The 27,991-nt window shown below is 41.2% G+C and overlaps 1 protein-coding gene across 2 annotated transcripts in view; it reads left to right on the top strand.

The window, feature by feature from the left end:
* col4a3 (collagen, type IV, alpha 3) overlaps positions 1 to 27,497 on the top strand; it is a 50,545-nt gene extending 23,048 nt beyond the window's left edge. The window contains exons 12-53 of one of the 2 annotated variants that reach the window (XR_009816575.2): positions 636 to 683; positions 762 to 836; positions 908 to 952; positions 1,033 to 1,095; positions 3,775 to 3,819; positions 3,887 to 3,940; positions 4,023 to 4,064; positions 4,178 to 4,259; positions 4,334 to 4,369; positions 4,468 to 4,632; positions 4,763 to 4,855; positions 4,931 to 5,026; positions 5,119 to 5,189; positions 5,374 to 5,562; positions 5,749 to 5,917; positions 6,013 to 6,105; positions 6,254 to 6,358; positions 6,430 to 6,524; positions 6,603 to 6,753; positions 8,426 to 8,539; positions 8,611 to 8,778; positions 8,933 to 9,022; positions 9,098 to 9,232; positions 9,567 to 9,665; positions 10,209 to 10,298; positions 10,384 to 10,523; positions 11,113 to 11,239; positions 11,378 to 11,458; positions 11,533 to 11,634; positions 11,718 to 11,765; positions 11,836 to 12,021; positions 13,057 to 13,187; positions 13,286 to 13,358; positions 13,427 to 13,498; positions 13,744 to 13,869; positions 13,953 to 14,051; positions 14,139 to 14,351; positions 17,710 to 17,887; positions 17,954 to 18,068; positions 18,149 to 18,321; positions 22,952 to 23,095; positions 23,244 to 27,497. Coding sequence is in view for 1 of the 2 variants with exons in the window: in XM_061972449.2 (XP_061828433.1) it covers positions 636 to 683; positions 762 to 836; positions 908 to 952; positions 1,033 to 1,095; positions 3,775 to 3,819; positions 3,887 to 3,940; positions 4,023 to 4,064; positions 4,178 to 4,259; positions 4,334 to 4,369; positions 4,468 to 4,632; positions 4,763 to 4,855; positions 4,931 to 5,026; positions 5,119 to 5,189; positions 5,374 to 5,562; positions 5,749 to 5,917; positions 6,013 to 6,105; positions 6,254 to 6,358; positions 6,430 to 6,524; positions 6,603 to 6,753; positions 8,426 to 8,539; positions 8,611 to 8,778; positions 8,933 to 9,022; positions 9,098 to 9,232; positions 9,567 to 9,665; positions 10,209 to 10,298; positions 10,384 to 10,523; positions 11,113 to 11,239; positions 11,378 to 11,458; positions 11,533 to 11,634; positions 11,718 to 11,765; positions 11,836 to 12,021; positions 13,057 to 13,187; positions 13,286 to 13,358; positions 13,427 to 13,498; positions 13,744 to 13,869; positions 13,953 to 14,051; positions 14,139 to 14,351; positions 17,710 to 17,887; positions 17,954 to 18,068; positions 18,149 to 18,321; positions 22,952 to 23,033 (4,359 nt within the window). In the remaining variant the exon portion in view is untranslated. Of the gene's footprint in view, positions 1 to 635; positions 684 to 761; positions 837 to 907; positions 953 to 1,032; positions 1,096 to 3,774; positions 3,820 to 3,886; positions 3,941 to 4,022; positions 4,065 to 4,177; positions 4,260 to 4,333; positions 4,370 to 4,467; positions 4,633 to 4,762; positions 4,856 to 4,930; positions 5,027 to 5,118; positions 5,190 to 5,373; positions 5,563 to 5,748; positions 5,918 to 6,012; positions 6,106 to 6,253; positions 6,359 to 6,429; positions 6,525 to 6,602; positions 6,754 to 8,425; positions 8,540 to 8,610; positions 8,779 to 8,932; positions 9,023 to 9,097; positions 9,233 to 9,566; positions 9,666 to 10,208; positions 10,299 to 10,383; positions 10,524 to 11,112; positions 11,240 to 11,377; positions 11,459 to 11,532; positions 11,635 to 11,717; positions 11,766 to 11,835; positions 12,022 to 13,056; positions 13,188 to 13,285; positions 13,359 to 13,426; positions 13,499 to 13,743; positions 13,870 to 13,952; positions 14,052 to 14,138; positions 14,352 to 17,709; positions 17,888 to 17,953; positions 18,069 to 18,148; positions 18,322 to 22,951 lie in introns of both variants that reach the window. The other variant, XM_061972449.2, reaches the window with a different exon arrangement.
* Positions 27,498 to 27,991: the final 494 nt, after the last annotated feature.

Genomic DNA, 27,991 nt, shown 5'->3' with positions numbered 1-27,991 from the left:
ACACAACGGACGTGACGAGGTTGGTAGAAGGTGGGGATTGAACCAGGAACCCTCAGATTGCTGGCACCCCGTATATATATATATATATATATATATATATATATATATATATGTATGTATGTATGTATGTATGTATGTATGTATGTATGTATGTATGTATGTATGTATGTATGTATGTATGTATGTATGTATGTATGTATGTATGTATGTATGTATGTACAGATATACAGTATATATACATCTTTTTTTCTTTTTTTTTAAACTTCTTTTTGGAACTACCTCAGGTTGAAAAAATGGTCCCAAAGAAGAATGTTGTCTTTTTTGTTTAAATAAACTAAAAGTTTTTACTTACTTAAGTTTAAACTTACTGCGACTCATGTCCTTAATTTAATGAATGATTGTGTTTTTCATACCTACCAATATTCTCTGGGTATTTTCCACTTGATCAAACCTTCTCTGACATTACACACTGCAAAATAAAAAAAATAAAAAGTATGATTCGTGCTAAAATATCGTATTAATATCAGTATCTGCCTATACTCAAGACTACAATATCTGTAAGTGACAAAAGTTGTATCGGGACACCCCTGCCTTGTGACTGGTGTGAATGGTTCCTTGTGATGTCATCATGTCAGGGTCAAGAGGGTCCCAGTCCGGTGATCCCAGGTCCCCAAGGTCAGAAGGTGGGTTCAGAAGATCCACGGCACAACAGACTCATGCTTGGACTGCAGTGTTTTATCGGCCATCACTTTGACTCTTAGGGGGGTCGCGGACCACCAGGAGTTCCCGGCCAAAAAGGAATCAAATTGTATGCAGAAGGACCCAAAGAACTGAAGGTTGGTGTGCTTCATCCAGGGGTCCACTTCTTCAGCCACCAGGTCCCACCTCAACGCTTTTGTGGTTTCAGGGCGAGCCGGGTGATGTTGGGGAGAAAGGTTGTCCTGGACCTACGGTAGGTTTTGGCCTTTTTGACCCACATCAAGCATTATTTATACCTCCCTCTAAATGGGAGGTGTCCATTTTTCTCTCAAGGGTCCACTGGGGGAAACGGGCCTTAAAGGAGACAAGGGCGAGCGAGGTGACCCTGGTACACTGGTAAGGATTCATCTTTTTTTTATTTTATTTTAAATTTTAAATTTATTTATTTTATTTTATTTTTTTATTTTAGGATGAATCTTTGAGCCGTATCCTACTGTCACACATTGTAACGATGAGTGATATCATACTGTTACACATTGTAACGATGAGTGATATTATACTGTCACACATTGTAACGATGAGCGATATGAGTGATATCATTCTGTCACACGTAACTATGAGTGATATACTGTAATTCATTGATGAGTGATATGAATGATATCGTACTGTCACACATTGTAACTATGAGTGATACCATACTGTAACACATTGTAACGATGAGCGATATGAGTGGTATACTGTCACACATTGTAACTATGAGAGATATACTGTCACACATTGTAACGATGAGCGATATGAGTGGTATCCTACTGTCACACATTGTAACTATAAGAGATACCATACTGTAACACATTGTAACATTCAGCGATATGAGTGGTATCATACTGTAACACATTGTAATCATGAGTGATATACTGTAATTAATTGTAGCGATGAGTGATATGAATAATATCATACTCTTACACATTGTAATGACGAGCACTGAGTGGTATCATGCTGTCACACATTGTAACGAGCGATATGTGTGGTATCGTACTGTAACACATTGTAACGAAGAGGGATATGAGTGATATCATACTGCCACACATTGTAACGATGAGTGATATCGTACTGTCACACATTGTAGCGATGAGGGATATGAGTGTATCATACTGTCACACATCGTAACGATGAGCCATATTAGTAATATCATACTGGCACACATTGTAACAATGAGCGATATGAGTGATATCATAATGTCACACATTGTAACGATGAGGGATATGAGTGATATCGTACTGTCACACATTGTAACTGAGTGACATCATACTGTAATTTGTTGTAACAATGTGCGATATGAGTGATATACTGTCACACATTGTAACGATGAGGGTTATGAGTGATATCATACTGTAGTACATTGTAACTATGAGTGATATCATACTGTAATACATTGTAATGATGAGCGATATGAGTGATATCATACCGTCACACGTTATAACGATGAGCAATATGAGCGATATCATACTGTCAAACATTGTAACATGAGTGATATCATACTGTAATACATTGTAACGATGAGCGATATCAGTGATGTCATACCACCACACATTGTAACGATGAGCGATATGAGCGATATCATACTTTCACACGTAACTATATGCAATATCATACTGTAACACTTTTGTATTGAAGAGCGATATGAGTGACATCATACTGTCACACATTGTAACAATGAGCGATATGAGTGATATACTGTCACACATTGTAACTATGTGCGATATCATACTGTAATACATTGTAACAAAGAGCGATATGAGTGATATCATACTGTCACACATGGTAACGATGATGAATATGAGTGATATCGTACTTTCACACATGGTAACGATGAGCAATATGAGTGATATCGTACTGTCACACATTGTAACGATGAGTGATATGAGGGATATCATACTGTCACACATTGTAACGATTAGCAATATGAGTGATATCATAATGTCACACATTGTAACGATGAACAATATGAATGATATCATACTGTCACATTGTAATTATGAGCGACATCATACTGTAATTCGTTGTAACGATGTGCAATATGAGTGATATCATACTGTCACACATTGTAACGATGAGCGATATGAGTGACATCATACTGTAATTCATTATAACGATGTGTGATATGAGTGACATCATACTGTAATTCATTGTAACGATGTGTGATATGAGTGATATACTGTCACACATTGTAACGATGAGTGATATCATACTGTCACACATTGTAATGATGCGCAATATCAGTGATATTATACACATTGTAACGATGAGCGATATAAGTGATATCATGCTGTCACACAATGTAACAATGAGTGATATCATACTGTCACACTTTGTATCTTAATGCGATATAAGTGATATCATGCTGTCACGCATTGTAACAATGAGTGATATCATACTGTCCCACTTTGTCTCTTAATGCGATATCATACTGTCACGCATTGTAACGATTAGCAATATGAGTGACATACTGTCACGCGTAATCATGAGCAATGTGAGTGATATCATACTGCCACACATTGTAGCGAGTAGGGTTGTCCCGATACCAAAATGTATTTCGATACTTTTTGTACTTTTCTAAATAAAGGGTACCACAAAAAATATATAATATAATATATCACACAGTCACACATTGTAACGATGAGCCATATCAGTGATATCATACTGTCACACATTGTAACTATGTGCGATATCATACTGTAACACATTGTATTGATGAGCGATATGCGCGATATTACACGGGCACACATTGTAACGATGTGCGATATTGTGGTAACAATGAGCGTATAGCGCTATCGTTCGGTCACAAGGTATCACAACATTGAGCAATATCGTACACAATTTTGTAATGCTGAGTGATACTGTAAAGGATACTGTACTGTCACGTTTGACCGGCAGCGTATTGTCTTTACGGTATCTTAAGGTCGAGCGATATTGTATCGGATGCACTTTCTTCTCTTCTGTCCTCTAAGTGGCAGAAGGACGGTCTTGTTGATTTTGTGTCACGTCTAAATGAGGTTCCAACGTTGCACTTTGCAGGGAAAACAAGGAAAGGACGGACTCCTCGGAGAACTTGGGCAACCGGTGAGGAACGTGTCAATGTTGGACTCACTGACTCCATAACCGAACAGCTATTTTGTCACGTCTGCAGGGAGAACCAGGAGACCGAGGGTACCTGGGCCCCCCAGGCATCGATGGAGCACAGGTGAGAACAGGAACTGGTATTAGTCGTTTTTGTGAAGAGAATGAGAAAGTCAGGAATAACTTCTGCATTTTTTTGTGTTCAGGGCGAGAAAGGCGACTTTGGTCCTCCGGGTCCTCCAGGCGAGGTGAGGAAAAACGTTTTCTCGTAAACCGCGAAGCCGGTGGATGTTCTTGTGTCTTTAAGCAGCCATGTTGGAATTGGCCCCCAAAAAAACTGATCCATGTTTTTCTCCATTAGATTTTTTTGAAGCACAGATTCGTGAAGGGTCAGCCTGGTGTTCCCGGGCCACCCGGACAAGCAGGAGCCCCCGGCGAACCAGGTACCTTGGATTATCATCAGTATGTTTGTACGTGGATCTCTGATCACATCGGTCTTCTTCTCTGACTCCTTCAGGACTTATCGGGTTCCCTGGACTGCAGGGCGAGCCAGGTATCATACCTTTTTTTACCCAAAAATCAACCATGGTGACTTGGCAGTAGTCATAAGGACTTTTCTTCTGTCTTGTCTCATTAATCATTTCTTTTAAGGGGAGGGTCCACCTGGTCAACCGGGTCCTAAGGGACCACCTGGCTTTACAGGCCCAAAAGGAGAACCAGGGGAGCCTGGGCCGTTCGTTATTGGCCGTCCAGGACAACCTGGGGCCCCAGGAGCTACAGGGTCTGAGGGAGAACCAGGAGAACCAGGAATACCAGGTGATGATTCCAAACTAGACCAGTTAACGTTGCGGTGCAAAGACTAGCCAGTGGTAACGCAGCTTGCCGAGCTTCTATGAAAGAGGTATTTTTCGACTCCAAGATGTTGGCCTAAAATGTATTTTCTCAGAATTACTGCAAGGAGATGTTGGACTTCCAGGTGCCAAAGGTTTGAAAGGCCTGATGGGACCTCCGGGGACCAGAGGACAGGAAGGCCCGGAAGGTGGGACACAAACATATACTGTATACGTTGTTATCTTGTGATATTGATAGGTTTGCTTCATTGACTGATTTATAGGCGAGAAGGGGGAGGTGTGTTTGGTCTGTCCGGTTGTCGTGGGACCCCCTGGACCTCCAGGCGAACCAGGGAAACCAGGTGCAGATGGGCAGAGAGGTAAAAAAAAGGACAATACCTTTGCACAGTAATATCTTTATTTGCATGAATAAAGCTTCTCAACATTGAATATGGCATATTCTCTTTTTCAGGTGCACCTGGCACTCCTGGACCCAAAGGTCTCAATGGGGTGAAAGGTATTGCCGGAGTACCTGGTCTACAGGTGAGCTCAGGTCAACGCTCCGGAAACTGTGAACCATTCACACTGAAATCAGAATAACTTGATAATGGTGCCTAGCTTCACATTGATTCAGCTAGATCCACAAGCCCTTGAAGTTTACTCTCATTAGAAAAACTGGATCACAGGAAATGTGGTTCCTCAACTCTCTCTCCATTTTGCTCTGCAGGGCCTCTTTGGCATCCCAGGACAGCCAGGAGCTCCTGGTTCAACAGGTGTACCTGGCATTGTGAGGAGGATCGGACAGAAGGGTGATGTTGGGGACCAAGGAATCACTGGACCTCCAGGCCGTGAGGGTGCAGAAGGATCATCTGGAATACCAGGACCCAACGGGACACCAGGACTGAAGGGAAACCTTGTAAGTGTTTGACTGTAAGAAAACAGAATTTGGCCCACACACAAACAGGCAAGGGGAGATGTCTGAGCTCAGTTTGTGGTGGGGAGTTATATGGTGCCTTGCACAAGGGCCCTGAATTGAAGCACAGATTGATGGTGCATCCAATTGACTAAGAGGCACATGTTCAATAGAATTGTTTGTCTGCAGGGACCCCAAGGACCAAAAGGTGACAGAGGTCCTGTTGGAGAGACTGGTCCTAGGGGCCAGATAGGACAAATGGGGCCATCAGGGCTTCCAGGCATCGGGGTTCCAGGACCTCCAGGACCCCCAGGTGATGTTGGAGTTTTAGGCCAGCGAGGAGATCCCGGTAAACCAGGTAGGAGTGGCCAGGGCAGTGACAGGACATTAGACCCCTGACAAATATGTTGGATCCATTCAGTAAGTCCCAACACTACTGTATTTGTGTTTTAGGAGAAAAAGGTTCTTCTGGTGAAATCATAACCATTCAGGGAGATCCTGGCCAGAAGGGGATTAAGGGTTCATCTGGGAATCCTGGACCAGAAGGTGAGACTGAATCATAAGAAAAATCATGGCAGGCTTTATTTGTTACCCTCAGTGGGTGTTTTAAATGGATGAAAACTCTGTCCCGTTTTCAAGGTATAACCAAATTCACATTTGTATGTGACTTATTTTCTCTTTCTGATTATCTCAGGTGTGATGGGACGCCCTGGGAATCTTGGACTGGTAGGTCTGAAGGGAGAAAAGGGAGAGGAAGGATTTACTTTCCAGGGTCCTCCAGGCTTCCCAGGGGTGAAGGGTAAGGTTTTAGAAGAGCATGGATTCATTATTGAGGTGCATGTGACCTACTGAATTTCTTCCTGGCCTCAGGACTCAAAGGCCTTCCAGGAAGACCAGGTACGGCAAGTTACGGAAGCAAGGGGCGCTCTGGACCATCAGGGCCTCCGGGAAGACCGGGCTTGAAGGTGACATGAGCTAATACTCAATGTAAGGAAGTTCGTTTCACAACCTTCACCACTGGTGTTGCTTCTCCATGTTAACAGGGGGATGCCGGTTTTGGTTTTCCGGGTCAGCTCGGCCAAGTAGGGCCACAAGGAGAAGATGGCTCTCTGGGACCACCAGGATCTGAAGGTCCCCGAGGGACTTTTGGAGTTCCAGGATCTGCTGGGTTGGATGGACTTCCAGGTCCCAAAGGTAGATTTAAGATGTGATGAGATGGGCATGAAGAGCTTAACTAAAAGTCATATTACTGAACATTATCAATCAAAAGTCTAGCTTACAGAACCAATGTGAACCATTCAAATACTTTTATGCTGTTTGAAATGTTCACTTTGGCCGCAAGTTGAAAGGGAGCTTCTGTGTGACTGCGACATCGCCAGGTACAGTATATGCTGCAACCCTCAATAGAAAAGGTTTGGACATCCCTGCTCTTGTTTTTATGCACTACACATATCCAAACTTTAAAGGGGAACATTATCACAATTTCAGAATTGTTAAAACCATTAAAAATCAGTTCCCATTGGCTTATTATATTTTTCGAAGTTTTTTTCAAAATTTTACCCATCACGCAATATCCCTAAAAAAAGCTTCAAAGTGCCTGATTTTAACCATCGTTATAAACACCCGTCCATTTTCCTGTGACGTCACACAGTGAAGCCAACACAAACAAACATGGCGGAAAGAACAGCAAGCTATAGCGACATTAGCTCGGATTCAGACTCGGATTTCAGCGGCTTAAGCGATTCAACAGATTACGCATGTATTGAAACGGATGGTTGTAGTGTGGAGGCAGGTAGCGAAAACGAAATTGAAGAAGAAACTGAAGCTATTGAGCCATATCGGTTTGAACCGTATGCAAGCGAAACCGACGAAAACGACACGACAGCCAGCGACACGGGAGAAAGCGAGGACGAATTCGGCGATCGCCTTCTAACGAACGATTGGTATGTGTTTGTTTGGCATTAAAGGAAACTAACAACTATGAACTAGGTTTACAGCATATGAAATACATTTGGCAACAACATGCACTTTGAGAGTGCAGACAGCCCAATTTTCATCAATTAATATATTCTGTAGACATACCCTCATCCGCGCTCTTTTCCTGAAAGCTGATCTATCCAGTTTTGGAGTTGATGTCAGCAGGCCAGGGAAGCTAGGGTCGATAGGGGGTTTAGCTCGCTCGTCTGCGGGAACAAACTGCCGCCATTGCTTGCCGTGCTACCGAGGTCCTTTGTCCCTGAATTGCTCACACACTCCGGCAGATTCAATGGGGGTCTGGCGGCAGATTTCTTTGACTTTATCGTTGGAAATGCATCTGCTTTGAGTGTCGCAGGATATCCACACATTCTTGCCATCTCTGTCGTAGCATAGCTTTCGTCGGTAAAGTGTGCGGAACAAACGTCCAATTTCTTGCCACTTTCGCATCTTTGGGCCACTGGTGCAACTTGAATCCGTCCCTGTTCGTGTTGTTACACCCTCAGACAACACACCGACGAGGCATGATGTCTCCAAGGTACGGAAAACAGTCGAAAAAAACGGAAAATAACAGAGCTGATTTGACTCGGTGTTTGAGAAAATGGCGGATTGCTTCCCGATGTGACGCCACGTTGTGACATCATCGCTCCGAGAGCGAATATTAGAAAGGCGTTTAATTCGGCAAAATTCACCCATTTAGAGTTCGTAAATCGGTTAAAAAAATATATGGTCTTTTTTCTGCAACATCAAGGTATATATTGACGCTTACATAGGTCTGGTGATAATGTTCCCCTTTAACCACAGTAGCGCAAATGCATTCATTGGAAGTCCACTTATGTGATCCTATAAAACTTCCCTCAGACACTCATGTCCACATGCCACTGTGTTTCAGGTTGTAGTGGTCTGGATGGTGTTCCAGGACCGCCTGGTCCTGTTGGACCTTGTTTTCCAGGAAGACCTGGATCTTTAGGAAGGCAAGGTCCGATGGGACTCATCGGCTTCCCAGGTACAAACTCACAAATGTTTTGTTTAGAAAACAAATATTTTGGTCGGTGTAAGACGGTTCTTGTTCTGCAGGAGCGAGAGGTCAAAAGGGCCAGCTAGGTGATCCTGGACTGCCTGGCATGGGAGCCCTCGGACCCCAAGGACCATTTGGGGTCCCGGGATTTGATGGAACTCCAGGTCTGCCAGGAGCCATTGGGTTGAAGGGACAGAGTGGGACCACTGGTCAACCAGGAATCCCAGGTATGGTTCATACATACATTTGAAAACATTTTAGACCAAGAGAACCTGACAAAACCACCTTTTCCTGACTGCCTGGTCATGGAATCTTTTTTTACTAAAAAATAGGATGTTAGAGCAGTCCTTGCAGTGCCATTAAACAACATGTGTGTTTCAGGTATCAGAGGAGACATGGGTCTTCCAGGAGTCCGTGGAAGTCCGGGGGACATAGGGAAGCCAGGAGAGGCTGGGAGTCCTGGGCCGCAAGGTTACCTGTTGTCACCACAAATTAGTTTGTCTACCTGAGTATAAATCACTCATTAATTGTTTCTCTTTGTCTCAGGTCAGGTGGGTGTAGATGGAACGACAGGTTCCCGGGGGCCACCAGGGCCTTGGGGAAACCCAGGGGAGATAGGACCGAAAGGGGAACAGATCACTGTGCAGATGTATGGAGACTCTGGAGACCTTGGAGAGCCTGGTATTGTTCTCTAGTCTACTTGATTGGTGTTGAATGACTTTGTTCTTCATTCGATGTTCTTTGGAGTCGACGAGATGTTGTCCAGTATTGTTAACTTGTCATGGCTAATTGGCAAATTTTAGAACATTTGTAATCATCTGCTGGGACTTTGACGACTGAGAATGTATCCAATACGAGCGGCTGATCTGAGCAATAGGAGAAAGTAAAGAAAAAGTGCAGTAAACATACGTAGAAGTCAAGTGTTCCACTGGTCTAAGTGAGGTGGCCTGAACAGGAAGTCCCAATGTCAACACGTCTTACCATTTTTCTTGCTTGTTTCACTGTTCATCCTTAGGAACTCCAGGTCTGAGTGGTGCTATAGGCAATCAGGGTACCCCAGGATCTCCAGGTCGTGACGGCACCAATGGTAGACCTGGAAGTGCTGGACCTCAAGGTGTTTTTGTTGTTGTTTGCATCATTCTTCCAGCATCATCACAGCTAGAGACCGTTTCAACCGAGCAATTACACATACCAGGCTATAGGTTGTATTCGGACACGTGGCTTTTGAACGGAAGTCAACAAAGTGGTGGGCCACCAAACCAACATGACTACCGAGCAGCTAACCGAGTATGAAGTATCTGAGTTTGCAAGGGTCGAGATCTTACCACTAAAAGCAGATATGAGCAAAAATAGCAAACTATGCAATTGAATCTATCCCGAAACATTATCAAAATAAAATTTGTTGAGTGATCTCAAGGATTATCCGTCGGGCGCGTTGCCAAACAGGTCGAACTAAACTGGTGCTCCAGAATTCATTGTAAGGTTGCATTTCATGATTTAACTTTGCGTCTACGGCCATGTTTGTTGTTTTGTTTTTGTTGTGCGCACCGTTACAAGTACGGGTGGTTTTCAACAGACGCTCGCTGGCTCGTATAGTTAACCAGCCAGACCTCTGAAATGCTATCTGAACAAACTGTCAACTCCGTTTTACTCCTAGGACTTCCTGGAGAACCTGGTAGAGATGGAGAGATAGGCCCTCCTGGTTCCTGTGGCCTTCCCGGCAATCGTGGTGATCTCGGAATGCCAGGTGAATGATTTGACTTAATTTTTGTTTAACACAAAAATGATGGATGGTTTACACTGTCTGGATAACACCTGGATCTTGGGTACAGGTTGCAAAGGGGAAAGGGGATCTTTAGGGCCTTGTGGAAATCCCGGTTTTGATGGAAATGTTGGACTGGAGGGACTAAAGGGTGCAAAAGGGGAACCCAGTTTACCTGGACCTGGACCTAAAGGACAATCTGGAGAGAAGGTATGACACGAAGCATTGTTCACCTGTATTTTTGTTGACAGGAAGTGAGTCCAGAACCACAAGTCACTTCCGAGTATGATAAAATTAACTTTTGAGAACACCTGGCATACATATTAGTTAATCAAAAGTATGAAGATGAAAATAAAAAACCTTATTAAGTAGGAAGATATAAGTGATAAAAAAGAAGAGGACCAAGAACAGAGCCCTGTGGACTACCAGTTGTGACTTGGAAGTGTTGTAACGTGAATGGAATGTTCTGAGTTGGACAACGTGACTATGGCTGGAAAGTTAAGACTTGAATCAGGAGAAAGGGAGTCCTAGAAACTAATGGAATGTGGTCTGATCAGGAGGGTGGAATGGGTGAACAATGGCTAAGAGAACTTAGTGATTTTGTAGATAAATATCCGAATTTATGCTAGTGCGTTCATGTCTTTAATTGCTGTAATGCTTGTATGTGGTTACACCTTTGGTGGAAGTAGGTATTTTTTTTGGTGTCAACAACACCATGATGGTCTCTGCCCCAGGAATATGTCTCCCCAAACCACTAGGAAATAATCTCCGTCATCAAACCTCTTCTGTCTTCTTCCAGGGACAGCCAGGTTGTCCAGGTCCTGCAGGTACACAGGGGACCCCAGGAAATAGAGGAGACGATGGTCCTCCAGGAGATTGTGGTCCCTGTGGCCCTAAAGGAAACACTGGACCTCCTGGATGCAGAGGTCTATAATTGTATTCATTTATCTTGAAAGAGTTGATAAGTTTGTGAGATAAAAACACAAAATCGAGTGTGGGCGTTTTTCTACTGGTCCATTTGCACCTGATAAGAATCTTCTCAAAGTCTTCCCTGTATCTCTCAGGTCCACCGGGCTCTTCTGGTAACAAAGGTTGTGATGGGCCTCCAGGGGTCAACGGACCTCCAGGACCTAGCGGTCTTACAGGTGCCTTGGTTTGAGCAGGAAATTACCATTTGTCAAAAACACAAAGACATCTCGACAATGTGTCTCCACATCAGGTAACAAGGGGGCTCCTGGAGATCCTGGTTTACCTGGGTTCAGAGGTAGCCAGGGACAGGATGGAATACCAGGACCTCCTGGGGAAAAAGGAGCCATGGGAGGTGAAAAAACACAAATAAGTCCTGGTAATTATTGGTGGTTTTGTCTCTGTCTCACCTGACCCAAGGTTTCTAATTTTGCCCAGCACCTGGAATCGGAGCCAGAGGAGCAGAAGGGACAAAAGGTCCACCAGGTGAGTTGTAACCACTGATTGTATAAGTGCTTCCTTTTCACTTGAAACTAAAAGATATATATATTTTCAGGTTGTGCTGGAGAAAAGGGATCCTCTGGTACGTGTGGTCATCCAGGGCCATCTGGTCCCGAAGGAAATCCAGGTTGTCCTGGACCTCCTGGGTCCCCTGGACTTCCTGGTCTTCGTGGCAGGCCGGGACTCTGCACTGAAGGAGACAATGGAGGAAAAGGACTAAGTGGAGAGCGAGGGACCACAGGTGATACAGCTTTAAGGGTTCATGGTAGAGATGCGCGGATAGGCAATTATTTCATCCGCAACCGCATCACAAAAGTCGTCAACCATCCGCCATTCACCCAAACTAACATTTAATCAAAACCGCACCCGCCCGCCATCCGCCACCCGCCCGTTGTTATATATCTAATATAGACGATGCAAGGCATTAGTGAGGTTATAAAGCTTTTGCCCGTTAAAGAAAGGAGACTGATCCAATGCAGCAGAGACATTCAATGCGTGCCACGCTGTCACGGCCCAGACTCACACCAGTGCGCAATCATCTGGGAGCCGCGCTGAGCGCACCTCCAAGCGCGCTCGCGCCACTCAAACTGCTGCAGGCAGCTGCGTTCACACATGCATCTGTAAGCCTTGTTTTAACATCCTGTGGCACTCTTCTGGGATCACGGCGGACGAAACTGCTCATGCTCAGGGTGTTTGTGGAGGTTCGGGGTTTTGCACAAATGTGATGCACCATGTTAGATGTCCCGGTTTTGTGACTGTCGTAGACATAAACAGCGTCGCAGCTCTTGCAAATCACGTAGCCAGCATTACTATCATCCTGATTTACAACCTCATAAAAACGAGTCCACGCTGAACTTTTCTGGCCTTTTTTTCCACTGGTCTTTAGTATTCCCTTTTTTAGTTTGTCGCGTACCACGTTTGCTGCCGGCGTTGCCATCTCTTTTTTTTCTTCTTCTTCTGTTGTGGCATATGCTGCAGGTGCCTGCTCGTTTTTCGTATGTGGGTAACAACATTTAACTATGTATATATATTTCCGAATTGGTTTAACTGCCACCCCCCTGAATCTATTTAAAATCTAATTTTTTTTTATTTCAACCGCCCGACCCGACCCGCGGATAAAATCTAATTTTTTTTTTATTTCAACCGCCCGACCCGCGGATAATCCGCGGACTCCGCGGTTGTGTCCGCAAACCGCACATCTCTAGTTCATGGCTCAATATGATTTGTCTTTTCTGATCTTTATCTGTGTAATTCTGATTTATTACTTTGGTTGTAGGTCCGCCGGGTTGTCGAGGTCCTCCTGGTCCTCCAGGTCCTGGACTTAAAGGAGAGAAGGGAACTAAAGGGGCAACAGGTAAACCTGGAATACCTGGTTGCCATGGGGATCTTGGCCAGCGAGGCAGGCCGGTCAGTAATTTCAAAAATCTTCTTTCACACTTGAGAACACTAGCACTATTACAATTGTGGAAGAACCAAATTGAATGTTTTCGGATCTTTTATTTCAGGGTGAAGACGGACCACAAGGAGTACCGGGACTTAAAGGCCTGATGGGAGAAACTGGTGTTACAGGACCTGTCGGTAAGATAACGACTTTACTGCTTTTTTTCTCTGCTGGCTCAGTGTGGAACTTCAGTCTTTGATTTCAGGTATGAAGGGCGAGGATGGTCCACCGGGCCTCAAAGGTTCTCATGGACCTCCAGGACAACCTGGGAGACAAGGTAGGATCAGCAAGGGGTACAGTTATTTAATAGTATATGCATAGTTCAGCCCATAGTCTACATTTTGCTAGTGACCAGTTGTGTTTAGGTTAAACACAAAAGCTTACAGGACAGTACCAATATGTTTATTTTAAAAACTGTACATTGGTACTCTCTGGTTGGTCAGTCAGTCCTGTTGGGCGGAGTCATGTTAGTTACACCATTAGTAGTACTACTAATTTGAATGCAGAATACTGCCCCTGCAGGAGAAAGGGGAAAGGACGTGTCCAGGGATGTGGTGGTCTTACCAGGAGACCAAGGATTGCCAGGAGATGAGGGACTTCCAGGAGAACCAGGGAGCCCAGGAACCAGAGGGAGACCTGGTAGTACAGGTGAATCATTTGAACAATTTTGTGAAAAGCTAATTATTGACAAAGCTAAAGATTAAATCAGCGTTGTGTTTTGCTTAATGTAGGCCCTAAAGGTAGTCGAGGGGTGGCTGGGCGGAGGGGCTGGCCTGGTTTTCCTGGGATGAAAGGGGACATTGGTGACAGAGGAGTACCAGGAACAACAGGTAAGAAGAATTATATGGGACGGGCGAACATGAAAGAACTCCTGACCAGAACAGAACCACATAGTAAAAATGTTCACCTTTTGGCAGGTGTCATGGGTACACAAGGTCCTATGGGTGGAAAAGGTCCTCGGGGTTCCCCAGGTTCATGTGAGGATGTACCAGAGAAGGACGGCTTCCTGTTCACCCGGCACAGTCAGGAGGTTTTTGTCCCGGAATGCCCTGCAGGATCCAGCAAAGTGTACAGCGGATTTTCCCTGCTTTTCATCAACGGGAACAACCGAGCTCACGGACAAGACCTGGGTACGCGCCGCCACTCTTTCCCGTTCCCACTTGGACGTAGCTCTACTTGTCATAATTACATACCTGCCAACTACTCCGGTTTTCCCGTAATTAGTACGGTTTTCATCAACCTATTCCGGGTTACGGTTGCAGTGATAAAAAAAACGGTTTTTCATTAATTAAATTTGTCCCACTTCCAAAGACATGCAACTGGGGATAAGTTGATTGGCAACACTAAATTGGCCCTAGTGTGTGAATGTGAGTGTGAATGTTGTCTGTCTATCTGTGTTGGCCCTGCGATGAGGTGGCGACTTGTCCAGGGTGTACCCCTCCTTCCGCCCGATTGTAGCTGAGATAGGCTCCAGCGCCCCCCGCGACCCCAATGGGAATAAGCGGTAGAAAATGGATGGATGGATGGAAATTTTTTTTTTTTTTAAGTTTTATTCACGAAATCGCGTAACAACAATGACAATCGATACTGCTTCCCGTAACTTCCTATCGAGCCATTCCGAATGCCATGCGCGAGGCTATTTATAGCACCGCTGCCAAGCACGAGGCCATTGTTTCAAAACGAGCGAACGGTCATGGAATCAGCCGGAGAAAAATCGCAAACGAGTCTTAAACCGAAAAGAAAACTGCAGTCATTCCGTGAAGAATTTTCAAAAGCCTATCCGGGAATAATTATCCGTTCCAAAAAGGGTGAAAACTACGCGAATTGCACCTTGTGCAGACAAGATTTTTCAATCGGACACGGAGGAATTAGCGATGTAAAAGACCACGTTGGGACAAAAAAACACAAGTCTAATGCCGTTGCTAGCGATACAAGTGGAAAACTTTCAACGTATATTTGGATTTCAGCCACAAAAAGGTAATGACACCAATGTTATCTATTGGAATTGTTTAGTACTGTTATACTGTTAAAAGTGTTTATACTATTTATGCTTTCAAGTCCAAGTTGAAGAAATCTTGTTAAATGTTGACAGCATAACTACCAAAATACAGAAGTATGTCATTAATATTTTTGCAGTGCTATTTCTGTTGAAAAGTTAAAATGATTACATTCGAGATGTAATGTGCCACTTTTCAAGTGTCTGATGGCTTCAATTAATTTTCATTAATTTTTCATATTTTGAATTCTTTTGAAAGGCTTACAAAAAAACTACATTTGAATTGTAATTCCATGCTATTGACAGGACTATTAATTTTAATGAAGTTAGCTTACCATGTTTACAGTATGATAATTGTGATAGAAATGTGAATTTTAGGCACAGAATATTTTTTACAATTGAACAAGGCAGTAGATTATACAAGCTTGGACAGAAAGTTAATGACACCAATTTTTTTTAATGGAATTGTTTAGTACTGTTTTACCATTTGTTTACTGTAAAAAGTGTTTATACTGTTTATACTTTCAATTAACAAATTGAAGTCTTGTGAAAGGTTGACAGGATAACTGGCATTAACTGTCAAAATAATTTCAAACTATTGAAGTTAGTTTACAGAATAAACATGTCAATCAACCCATATGATTTTTGCTGTAATATTTTTGTTTTGAAAAGTCACTGTGACTGATAGAAAAGTGATGGTTTTAGCAACATTTTAACCTGTCTGAATGCAATCAATCATTTTGCGTCGGGGTGCTTCGCCCCCCTGAACCCCCCACCAGGACTTTGTCCTGGACCTACCGGGGCCTGCGGCCCCTGGACCCTGGCTACTAGGTTTTTCTGATTTCAAAAGTTGGCAGGTATGTAATTACCATTAAACGTTTGTGTGGAGAAACTCGCTGACGCAGCAGAAAGAGCTTTAAAATTGTGTCCATAAACCCGCAGGTACGCCACAACGTAGCTGTTATGGTATACTTATTTTCTTTGCTTTAAAGTGTAAATTAGGGATGTCTAAGACTAAGGATTTTCATAGTCAAACCTGATTCTTTAGATTTCTCCCATATTTGGCAATGAAAACGATTTTTCGGGGGTTATGCGAGTGTAGTGTCTCTGGCCTGTCCCCTTCTCCTAGCTAGAAGAATGGCGTGGGTGTGTGTGTAGGATCAAGGATGACCTCTGTGATGATCGTTGAACAATGACTCATTTATTGATCAAGCGAGCGTCACAACAGGTAATGCAGGATACCTGTGGAGGATCTTGTGTGTGTGAAAAGCCGTAGATATTATGTGACTGGGCCGGCACGCAAAGGCAGTGCCTTTAAGGTTTATTGGCGCTCTGTACTTCTCCGTACGTCCGTGTACACAGCGGCGTTTTAAAAAGTTATAAATGTTACTTTTTGAAACCCATCCATCCATCCATTTTCTACCGCTTATTCCCTTCGGGGTCGCGGGGGGCGCTGGAGCCTATCTCAGCTACAATCGGGTGGAACGATACCGATAATTTCCGATATTACATTTTAAAGCATTTATCGGCCGATAATATTCGATATTATCGGACATCTCTAGTAGCAATATAACATATATGTAATATTTACATATTATATATATTGTATATAATATATGCTGATATATTATACTATTATCCATCCATCCATTTTCTACCGCTTGTCCCTTTCGGAGTCACGGGGGGTGCTGGAGCTTATCTCAGCTGCACACGGGTGGAAGGCGGCGTACACCCTGGACAAGTCGCCATCTCATCACAGGGCCAACACAGACAACATTCACACACGAGGGCCAATTTAGTGTTGCCAATCAACCTATCCCCAGGTGCATGTGTTTATATTATATTTTTATATAATATGTACGATATATATTCTTATATAATATATACTTTTCTTTCTGCTCCGCCGCGCCCAGTCTGTGGAAGGCTCTCCCTGACCACCTGAGGGCACCACAGACTGTGGATGCTTTTAAAAAAGGCTTAAAAGCCCCTTTTTTATATACACGCATACTAGTTATAGCTATTTGGCTATTCTAGTTTTTATTTTTATTTATTTCTTTATTATCTTTTTATTTTATTTTATTTTATTATTTTTTTTATACACTGTAGCACTTTGAGATTGTTTACTCAATATAAAGTGCTTTTTACAAATAAAATCTATTATTATTATTTATTATCATAACAAATCCCAATTACCATGTACAATATTACACTAAATGTAAAAATGTTTAAAAAAATAAATAAAGTAGCCGCACCATAATATAAGCCGCAGGGCTCAAAGCGTAGGTATGGTCCGGAATTTTACGGTGATTGCAAATGAAAGTATAGCTTCACCACTTTAGTCATCATTTTTGCGCCTAAGAAACTGCCCTTTGACTCTAGCTCCAGACTTCTTCTGTTGGTTTGATATTGTCATTACTGCCACAGGTGGTGGAAAAGGGTATTACAACCGAGTACGGCGGTTAACAAACGGTAGACTTTTCGTCTCTCCTCAGGTGCTTTAGGGAGTTGTCTGCCTCGTTTTAGCACCATGCCCTTCCTCTTCTGCAACACGGACAACACCTGTCGCTACGCCGCACGTAACGACTACTCCTATTGGCTCTCCACCCACCGACCGGGGCTCAGCACCATGGCCTTCATCTCAGGGCCGCTACTGAAGAATTACATCAGCCGGTAGGAAGCGACCGCAGCGCAGGTGTGTGTGTGTGTGTGTGTGACGCGCATGTGTGTGTTATGCAGGTGCACGGTGTGTGAGGCCACGGCCAACGTGATCACGGTCCACAGTCAGACCCGTGAGCTTCCATCGTGTCCGTCTGGATGGGACTCCCTGTGGTCCGGTTTCTCCTTTGTCATGGTGAGCTTTTGCTTCCGATTTTGAGCCGGCCTCCCTAATGAAGTGGCCGATGAGCGACGAGTCTCGTTCGCCCCCCCCAGGAAACCGGCGTGGGGGCCGAGGGCTCAGGCCAGCCGCTCTCGTCACCTGGATCCTGTCTGGAGAACTTCCGCAAGATCCCGTTCATCGAGTGCCACGGCAGGGGGACTTGTAACTTCTACACCGACTCGTACAGCTACTGGCTCGCCGCTCTCAACCCGGACGACATGTTCAGGTGAACACGCACAATAACCTTTTAATGTTGCAAAGATAAGCTTTTTGTGGCTCTCAACAAGACTATCTCCCTGACCACTTGAGGGCACCACAGACTGTGGATGCTTTTAAAAAAGGCTTAAAAAACCTTCTGTTTAAAAAAGCCTTTTTTTTTAGATATATGCATACTAGTTATAGCTATTTGGCTGTTCTAGTTTTTATTTTTATTATCTTTTTATTTTAATACACTGTAGCACTTTGAGGTTGTTTACTCAATGTAAAATGCTTTTTACAAATAAAATCTATTATTATTATTACTATTTGTGGCCCCAATTTTTAGTTTTTAATATTACTTATTTATTTATTTAATGTAGCCAGCAGGTGAGTTTTGAAATCACTTAAATACGATTATAAATATGTCCAGTTTCCTTTACTTCATGATTCATGTAGGATTATTATCAGTGGATAATAATAATAATCACACATAGAAATGTTGATGGGCCTGCTATGTGTGCTGTGAACGCTAATGAGCTAGCATAAAATGTTAGCATGCTAACGTGAGCTTGTCATAATATCCTTGCGAGATGGGGACTTCTCAAACCCCACTAGTTTTGGGTTTAAAGGGTCACAATGAGCCAAAATGCTAGCATAAAACGTTAGCATGCTAACCTAGACAACGATAGCATACTTTTAAGATGACGCCAAGTATCAAAAGCCATCATATTTTGGTTCAAATGAATAAAATGAGCTAAAATGCTAGCATAAAACATTAGCATGTTAACATAGAAAACAATAGCATACTTCTAAGATGGCGCCAAGTATCAAAAGCCATGATATGTAGGTTAAAATGAGCTAAAATGCTAGCATAAAACGTTAGCATGCTAACATAGAAAACAATAGCAAACTTCTAAGATGGCGCCAAGTATCAAAAGCCATTATATTTAGGTTCAAATGAATAAAATGAGCTAAAATGCTAGCATAAAACATTAGCATGCTAACATAGAAAACAACAGCAAACTTCTAAGATGGCGCCAAGTATCAAAAGCCATGATATTTAGGTTCAAATGAATAAAATGAGCTAAAATGCTAGCATAAAACGTTAGCATGCTAACATAGAAAACAACAGCAAACTTCTAAGATGGCACCAAGTATCAAAAGCCATGATATTTAGGTTAAAATGAATAAAATGAGCTTAAACGCTAGCATAAAACATTAGCATGCTAACATAGAAAACAATAGCATACTTTTAAGATGGCGCCAAGTATCAAAAGCCATGATATTTAGGTTCAAATGAATAAAATGAGCTAAAATGCTAGCATAAAACATTAGCATGCTAACATAGAAAACAATAGCATACTTTTAAGATGGCGCCAAGTATCAAAAGCCATGATATTTAGGTTCAAATGAATAAAATGAGCTAAAATGCTAGCATAAAACATTAGCATGCTAACATAGAAAACAATGGCATACTTCTAAGATGGCGCCAAGTATCAAAAGCCATGATATTTAGGTTCAAAGGAATCAAATGAGCTAAAATGCCAGCATAAAATGTTAGCATGCTAAGGTTAGCGTAACATAGAAAGCTTTAGCATGCTTCTAAGACGACGCCAAGTATTTAAAGCCATATTCAGGTTCAAATGAATAAAATGAGCTAAAATACTAGCATAAAATCTTAGTACGCTAACATTAGCATGATGACATAGGAATCGCTAGCATACTTCCAAGGTGGCGCCAAGTATCAAACGCAATGATATTTACGTACAGATGAATAAAATGAGCTAAAATGCTGGCACAAAATGTTAGCGTGCTAACATTATTGTAATGACATAGGAAACTTTAGCATACTTCTAGGATGGTGCTAAGTATCAAAAGCCATGATATTTAGCTTCAAATGAATAAAATGAGCTAAAGTGATAACATGCTAACGTTAGCATGATGATATAGGCGAAGTTAGCAAACCTCTAGGATGGCGCGAAGTATCAAAAGCCATGAGGTTCAAATTAATAACTTTAGCAAAAATGCTAGCACAAAATGTTAGCATACTAACATTAACATGCTAACACTTAAGTATCTTCCAAGATGGCGCCAAGTATCAAAAGCCATGATATTTAGGTTCAAATGAATATAATTAGCGAAAATGCTAGCATAAAATTTTAGCATGCTAATATTGGCATGATAACATAGAACATTTTAGCATACTTTAAGGATGGCGCCAAGTATCACATTTTATTTGCAGAAATTTGATTTAAAAAAATTAAAAGTACCCATGATTGTCACACACACACACACTAGGTGTGGCGAAATTATTCTCTGCATTTGACCCATCGCCCTTGATCATTCCCTGGGAGGTGAGGGGAGCAGTGAGCAGCAGCGGTGGCCGCGCCCGAGACTTGCGAATCCTTTTTTCACTTGTAGAAAATAGTTTTTCATACTTGCAAATAGTTTTTTTTACTTGCAGAAATTTGTTTTTATTAGAGATGTCCGATAATATCGGCCTGCCGATATTATCGGCCGATAAATGCGTTAAAATGTAATATCGGAAATTATCGGTATCGTTTTTGTTTTTTTGTTTTTTTATTAAATCAACATAAAAAACACAAGATACACTTACAATTAGTGCACCAAGCCAAAAAACCTCCCTCCCCCATTCACACTCATTCACACAAAAGGGTTGTTTCTTTCTGTTATTAATATTGTGGTTCCTACATTATATATCAATATATATCAATACAGTCTGCAAGGGATACAGTCCGTAAGCACACGATTGTGCACTTAATTTTACTCATTTTCATTAATTACTCGTTTCTATGTAACTGTTTTTATATTGTTTTACTTTCTTTTTTATTCAAGAAAATGTTTTTAATTTATTTATCTTATTTTTTTTATTTTTTTATTTTTTAAAGTACCTTATCTTTACCATACCTGGTTGTCCAAATTAGGCATAATAATGTGTTAATTCCACGACTGTATATATCGGTTGATATCGGTATCGGTTGATATCGGTATCGGTAATTAAAGAGTTGGACAAAATCGGAATATCGGATATCGGCAAAAAGCCATTATCGGACATCCCTAGTTTTTATACCTGCGAATCGTATTTTAACTTGCAGAAATTGTTGTTGTTTTTCTACTTGAGAATCGTTTGTTTATTTGCAAAATTTTATTTTTTTATTTATTTTTTTTAATTTGCTAATTGTTTGGGGGTGGGTAAAAACATTTTTGTGTGTTTATGCCGTTTTGGCAGTAAGTTCACTCCCTTGAAAACGGTCAAACGTTAGGAAAAGCTCCACTTTGCCAATGCAGATATTTTAAAACTGGTGTAATGTGAGCCCCGCCTTCTGGTCTTCGTCAGGACACGTGCCGCTGAATAACCTTTTTAGGTAGACCAGAAAGTTACAATAATCATACGACTCCTAATAAAAGCATGTGAGACAATTGGGTGATATTCTCAAGATGATAAAAACCTATTTTTCCAGTATTTTCTATATGTGGTACAAAACTAAGGTCAGAGTCGAAAACGACTCCCAGATTTCTCACTTGGAGTGATGGAGTTAAAGATGTAGTTTCGATGTGTGTTTCTCTCTCAGGACCTCGGGGTCAGTCTTGTCCTGGTAATGACTTCAATAAAATGAATAAATATTAGTTAAAAGCCAAATCAAAAAGGTGGGTCTCTGTTCTCTGCAGTCCTGAGGTCCTCCGGCAAACTGTTCCATAGTAGTGGAAAGATGCCATCCTGTGACTTTGTGTCTTGACTTCTGGAACATATAAGACATGAGTGCTGGAGGATTAAGGTTCGTAGGGTAAAAGCAATTCTGAAAAATAAGAAGGCCCATCACCATAAAAAAAAAAAAACATTTATAAACCATAAGAAGAAACTTTAAAAATTGATCCTGAAACACACAGGGAGCCAATGCAGATATTTTAAAACTGGTGTAATGTGAGCCCGCCTTCTGGTCTTCGTCAGGACACGTGCCGCTGAATAACCTTTTTAGGAAGACCGGAAAGTTACAGTAATCATACGACTCGTAATAAAAGCATGTGAGACAATTGGGCAATATTCTCAAGATGATGCCATCCCGTGACTTTGTGTCCTGACTTTTGGAACAATTAGGAGATGAGTGCCGGAGGATCTCAGGGTCCGTGAAGGTTCGTAGGGTAAAAGCAAATCTGAAAAATAAGAAGGCCCAATACTATAGAAACTTTAAAAATTGTATCCTGAAACACACGAGGAGCCAATGCAAAGATTTTAAAACTGGTGTAATGTGAGCCCACCTTCATTTTTTTTCTTATTTTTTTTCTTTCTTTTTTTTTTTTAAGAATTTATTAATCAATCAAACAATACACAACAATACCATAACAATGCAATCCAATTCTAAAACCAAACCCGACCCAGCAACACTCAGAACTGCAATAAACAGAGCAATTGAGAGGAGACACAAACACCACACAGAACAAACCAATTTCGGAGTAGTTTTAAAGGTGCAATAACCTTTTTAGGAGGATCAGAGTTACAATAATCATAAACCATAAAAAAAAAAAAAAGCAATGACATGACGACACTGCCAAGTGGAACCATGTCAATATTCAAAAGAACCGGCACCCAACCCTAGAAAAGTCTCTTACGGATCCCGATGTCTCTCTCTGTTTCGCAGCAAGCCAAGACCTCACACGGAAGCTGGAGACCTTCCAGAAGACTTCATCAGTCGCTGCAGAGTGTGTTCCAAGCGTCTGTGAACACCTGGTCTCGGTCTGTCGCCGTGCCAACAAGACCGCTAGTTGTTTTAGCAACAGCACCAGTGAGGGGTCTTCTTGACTATGGCTCCCACCAGTTCCACCAGTGCGACAAATGTAACTATAATGTGTGTGTGTGTGTGTGTGTGTGTGTGTGTGTGTGTGTGTGTGTGCGTGTGTGTGTGTGTGTGTGTCACTTAACTTCCATTCAAGCTCACTTGCCTCAAGTTGTCGTCGTTCTCGGAAGCACTTAAAAGACAGCCGGGGCCTAATGAAATGCAAACATCGCAGTGTGATGTCATCAGCGTCCTACCATGCCTCATGCCGGCAGCTCCTTAGCGATGGCTGACTGTTAATATGTTACCGTGGCAACCAGCTACCGCAAAGACTTCTCCATTAGAGCGGAACAGGTGGGGTGGGGGTGGGTTTCCATTAAAGAATAAATGACGGCTTTTTTCCGCCCTCCCCACTCACATGGTGTTCTTGTTTGTGACCGAGTTGGGTCTGGTGGTTTTGGGACACATGACCCAGGTGGGCAAATATTCAGGTTAGAATCGGTATCGGATCAATCCTCCACTTCTCGGTTTTCTTCTGTGTTAATTGTCATAAATGTCTGGTTTTTTTTTATGTTGTTGAAATATGTTTATCTTCCCTGGTACCTCGGTTTTCGCACGATTCAGTTTTCATATACTTTTTCCACTGAAAGCCGCACACTGAAAAATTAAAGCATGATATTTTTTATTTTTTAAAAACCAATACAATCTATATTGTCATTTTGGTAGCGTTAAAGGTCCCGGGGACCCAAAAGGGTCTCAGTCAATAAAGTGTTCAAAACAATTTGGTTTTTCACTTCCAATGCTAAAATTTTTACAGATCAACTTAAAAAAACAATACAATATATATTGTCATTTTGATAACGTTAAAGGTCCCAGGGACCCAAAAGGGTCTCAGTCAATTAAGTGTTAAAAACAAATTTGGTTTTCACTTCTAATGCTAAAATTTCTACATATCAACTTCAAAAACCAATACAATCTATATTGTCACTTTGGTAACGTTAAAGGTCCCGGGGACCCAAAAGGGTCTCAGTCAATAAAGTGTTAAAAACAATTTGGTTTTTCACTTCCAATGCTAAAATTTTTACAGATCAACTTAAAAAAACAATACCATATATATTGTCATTTTGGTAACGTTAAAAGTCCCGGGGACCCAAAAGGGTCTCAGTCAATTAAGTGTTAAAAACAATTTTGTTTTTCACTTCTAATGCTAAATTTTTTTACAGATCAACTTCAAAAACCAATACAATATATATTGTCATTTTGGTAGCGTTAAAGGTCCCGGGGACTCAAAAGGGTCTCAGTCAATAAAGTGTTAAAAACAATTTGGTTTTTCACTTCTAATGCTAAAATTTTTACAGGTCAACTTCAAAAACCAATACAATATAAATTGTCATTTTGGTAACGTTAAAGGTCCCGGGGACCCAAAAGGGTCTCAGTCAATTAAGTGTTAAAAACTATTTTGTTTTTCACTTCTAATGATAACATTTTTACAGATCAACTTCAAAAACCAATACAATATATATTGTCATTTTGGTAGCGTTAAAGGTCCCGGGGACCCAAAAGGGTCTCAGTCAATAAAGTGTTAAAAACAAATTTGTTTTTCACTTCTAATGCTAAAATTTCTATAGACCAACTTCAAAAACCAATACAATATATATTGTCATTTTGGTAACGTTAAAGGTCCCAGGGACCCAAAAGGGTCTCAGTCAATTAAGTGTTAAAAACAATTTGTTTTTTCACTTCTAATGCTAAAATTTCTACAGACCAACTTCAAAAACCAATACAATATATATTGTCATTTTGGTAACGTTAAAGGTCCCGGGGACCCAAAAGGGTCTCAGTCAATAAAGTGTCAAAAACAATTTGGTTTTTCACTTCTAATGCTAAAATTTCCACAGATCAACTTCAAAAACCAATACAATATATTGCCATTTTGGTAACGTTAAAGGTCCTGGGGACCCAAAAGGGTCTCAGTCAATAAAGTGTTCAAAACAATTTGGTTTTTCACTTCCAATGCTAAAATTTTTACAGATCAACTTAAAAAACCAATACAATATATATTGTCATTTTGGTAACGTTAAAGGTCCCGGGGACCCAAAAGGGTCTCAGTCAATAAAGTGTTAAAAACAAATTATTTTTTCACTTCTAATGCTAAAATTTGTATAGACCAACTTCAAAAACCAATACAATATACATTGTCATTTTGGTAACGTTAAAGGTCCCGGGGACCCAAAAGGGTCTCAGTCAATTAAGTGTTAAAAACAATTTAGTTTTTCACTTCCAATGCTAAAATTTCTATTGACCAACTTAAAAAACCAATACAATATATTGCCATTTTGGTAACGTTAAAAGTCCCGGGGACCCAAAAGGGTCTCAGTCAATTAAGTGTTAAAAACAATTTTGTTTTTCACTTCTAATGCTAAAATTTCTATAGACCAACTTCAAAAACCAATACAATATATATTGTCATTTTGGTAACGTTAAAGGTCTTGGGGACCCAAAAGGGCCACTTTTCAAACTTCCACCATTTCCACATTTTTCAACCGATTCAAACCATTCTACCTTCAACACATTTCACCATCCAGGAAATTTAAACAACATTTTTCCCAAATTCAAAAAAATTCCAGGATTTTCCAGAATTCCTGGTTTTCCAAAGCCCTATTTCCACCCTTTTTTCTGGCGACTACTCCTCCCACAGTTTTCAACACACTTCAACCGTTCCACCGTCAAAACATTCCCCTTAATCAGGACAAAAATAACTAAGTTGTTTTTTGAACTGGAAAAATTCCCGGTTTCTCCGAAATTCCAGGAATTCCGTAATAAACATGTTACTACTTCAACATTTCTCGACCGATTTGAAAAATTCCGACACCAACCATTTCAACTCATTCAAAACATTCAAGTTTTTTTTTTACCATTTTCCAAAAAAAAAAATTCCCGCTTTTCCCGAAATTCCCAAATTTGGGGGAAATTCCCATTGAAATGAATGGGACATTCTTCAAAGTTCCACAACTCCCACATTTTTCATCCGATTCAAACAGTTCCAACTTCAAAATATCCGGCCTGTTCAGGAATTGTGTGCTCTACTTCAACATTTCAAAAAAAAATTTCCAGGATTTCAGTTCATTGGAGCATTCACAAGCAATTCCTTCAGGAATTGCCTCATCTGCAACTTTTTCTCATTACATTACACCTGTTTGCTCTCTTATTACACTTTTAATAATTCTTTTTACATCATCTGTGGACCACAAATGGCCCCCGGGCCGCACTTTTCCCACCCCTGGTATCGACCAAACATTGCATGTATGAACGCAGTCTGTACGCGTATCGTTCCGCAGACTTGTGTGTGCAAACAAAGAATCCCGCGTGTCAGTGACTCAGTCAGTGATTTTTTTAATTTGGTTCGCCTGCAATAACCTACCATGGTGCCGGAGACGTTATGATCGGTTAGGGCCGGACCCCCAGGATGCAGAGACCGAGGTGACGTGCAGGAAAAAATGTTTTTAATCATCACACAAAACCAATCCACACTAAGTACAAAAACAAAGAGCAAGGAAGGGGATGAGATGCAAAGGCAGTATTTTTAACATCATTCTGTATGTATTCTGTATTTATATTATTCACATGTAAAAAAAATACCTAAGTGTTTATTGTGAGCGAACAGTGGTGCTGAATTTCCCCCAGGGATCAATAAAGTACTTTCTATTCTATCATAATTGTAATATGATGTATTCCATAACGAGTCTACTGAGAGATATACTGTATTTTTCGAACTATAAGTCGCAGTTTTTTTCATAGTTTGGCCGGGGGTGCGACTTATACTCAGGAGCGACTTATGTGTGAAATGATTAACACATTAGCGTAAAATATCAAATAATATTATTTATCTCATTCACGTAAGAGACTAGACGTATAAGATTTCATGGGATTTATCAATTAGGAGTGACAGATAGTTTGGTAAACGTATAGCATGTTCTATATGTTATAGTTATTTGAATTATGCATTTTCGCCCGGTGCAACTTATACTCCGGTGCGACTTATACTCCGAAAAATACGGTAAGTGAGAAGCATACGCTGCTTTGTATTAGAAATGGCAACAGTGGAGGATGCATGTGCATGTACGAGCCAGTCTGCCCCATATCAAGAGGATAGAGGAAAAAGAAGGAACTTATTGACTGCAATGGTGGACTCGCGCAAAGCTGTTTGGGTAAATCTTGACCATATATGGACATATCTGTCACAAATTGGGCAAATTCCAAATGGCTTATTTTGAGGAAGTATGAAGGATGGCAAGATAGTTTTATAAGTATCTCCCCAAGCAGGTACCACACTGCAAAAAGTCAGTGTTCAAAAACAAGAAAATAAAATAAAATTAGGGGTATTTTATTTGAACTAAGCAAAATTATCTGCCAAAAGAACAAGAAAATTTGGCTTGTCAAGACTTTCCAAAACAAGTCAAATTAAAGCTGCAAGCAGCGTTGGTCGGGCTTTGAAGGGGGAATTGCAAAGTTCCTGTAGATTTTTGCTGAAGGATGTTAATGAATGAAATGTAGGTCTAAGTGAGACCTACATAGAGGTTTTTGTTTCATGTCTCTCCGACCTTCCCAGTGGGAGTTACAGGCAGTTTTGTCATTTTTTTCTTCCGAGGAGCAGTTTTGTCTGCGTTTTATTTGGGGTTAGGTTTTTTTATTAGATCACAATTTTTGCCAGTCCTGATGTGTGTGTTCAGTTTGGTGAGTTTTGAAGCATGTTAAGGGGGTCAAATTACAGCTCAAAGAGTCAAAAGTGACTGTTTTTAGTACATTTTTGTCTTGAAGGGGGAATTGCCAACTTCCTGTTGATTTTTGCCCGAGGATGTCAATTATGAAATCTAGGTCTAAGTCAGACCTACATAGAGGTTTTTG

The sequence above is a fragment of the Nerophis lumbriciformis genome, linkage group LG17 (assembly GCF_033978685.3).
Source record: "Nerophis lumbriciformis linkage group LG17, RoL_Nlum_v2.1, whole genome shotgun sequence".
NCBI lineage: Eukaryota > Metazoa > Chordata > Actinopteri > Syngnathiformes > Syngnathidae > Nerophis > Nerophis lumbriciformis.
Note: the sequence above shows the minus strand (reverse complement) of the source record. Positions and strands in the feature narration are given on the sequence as shown.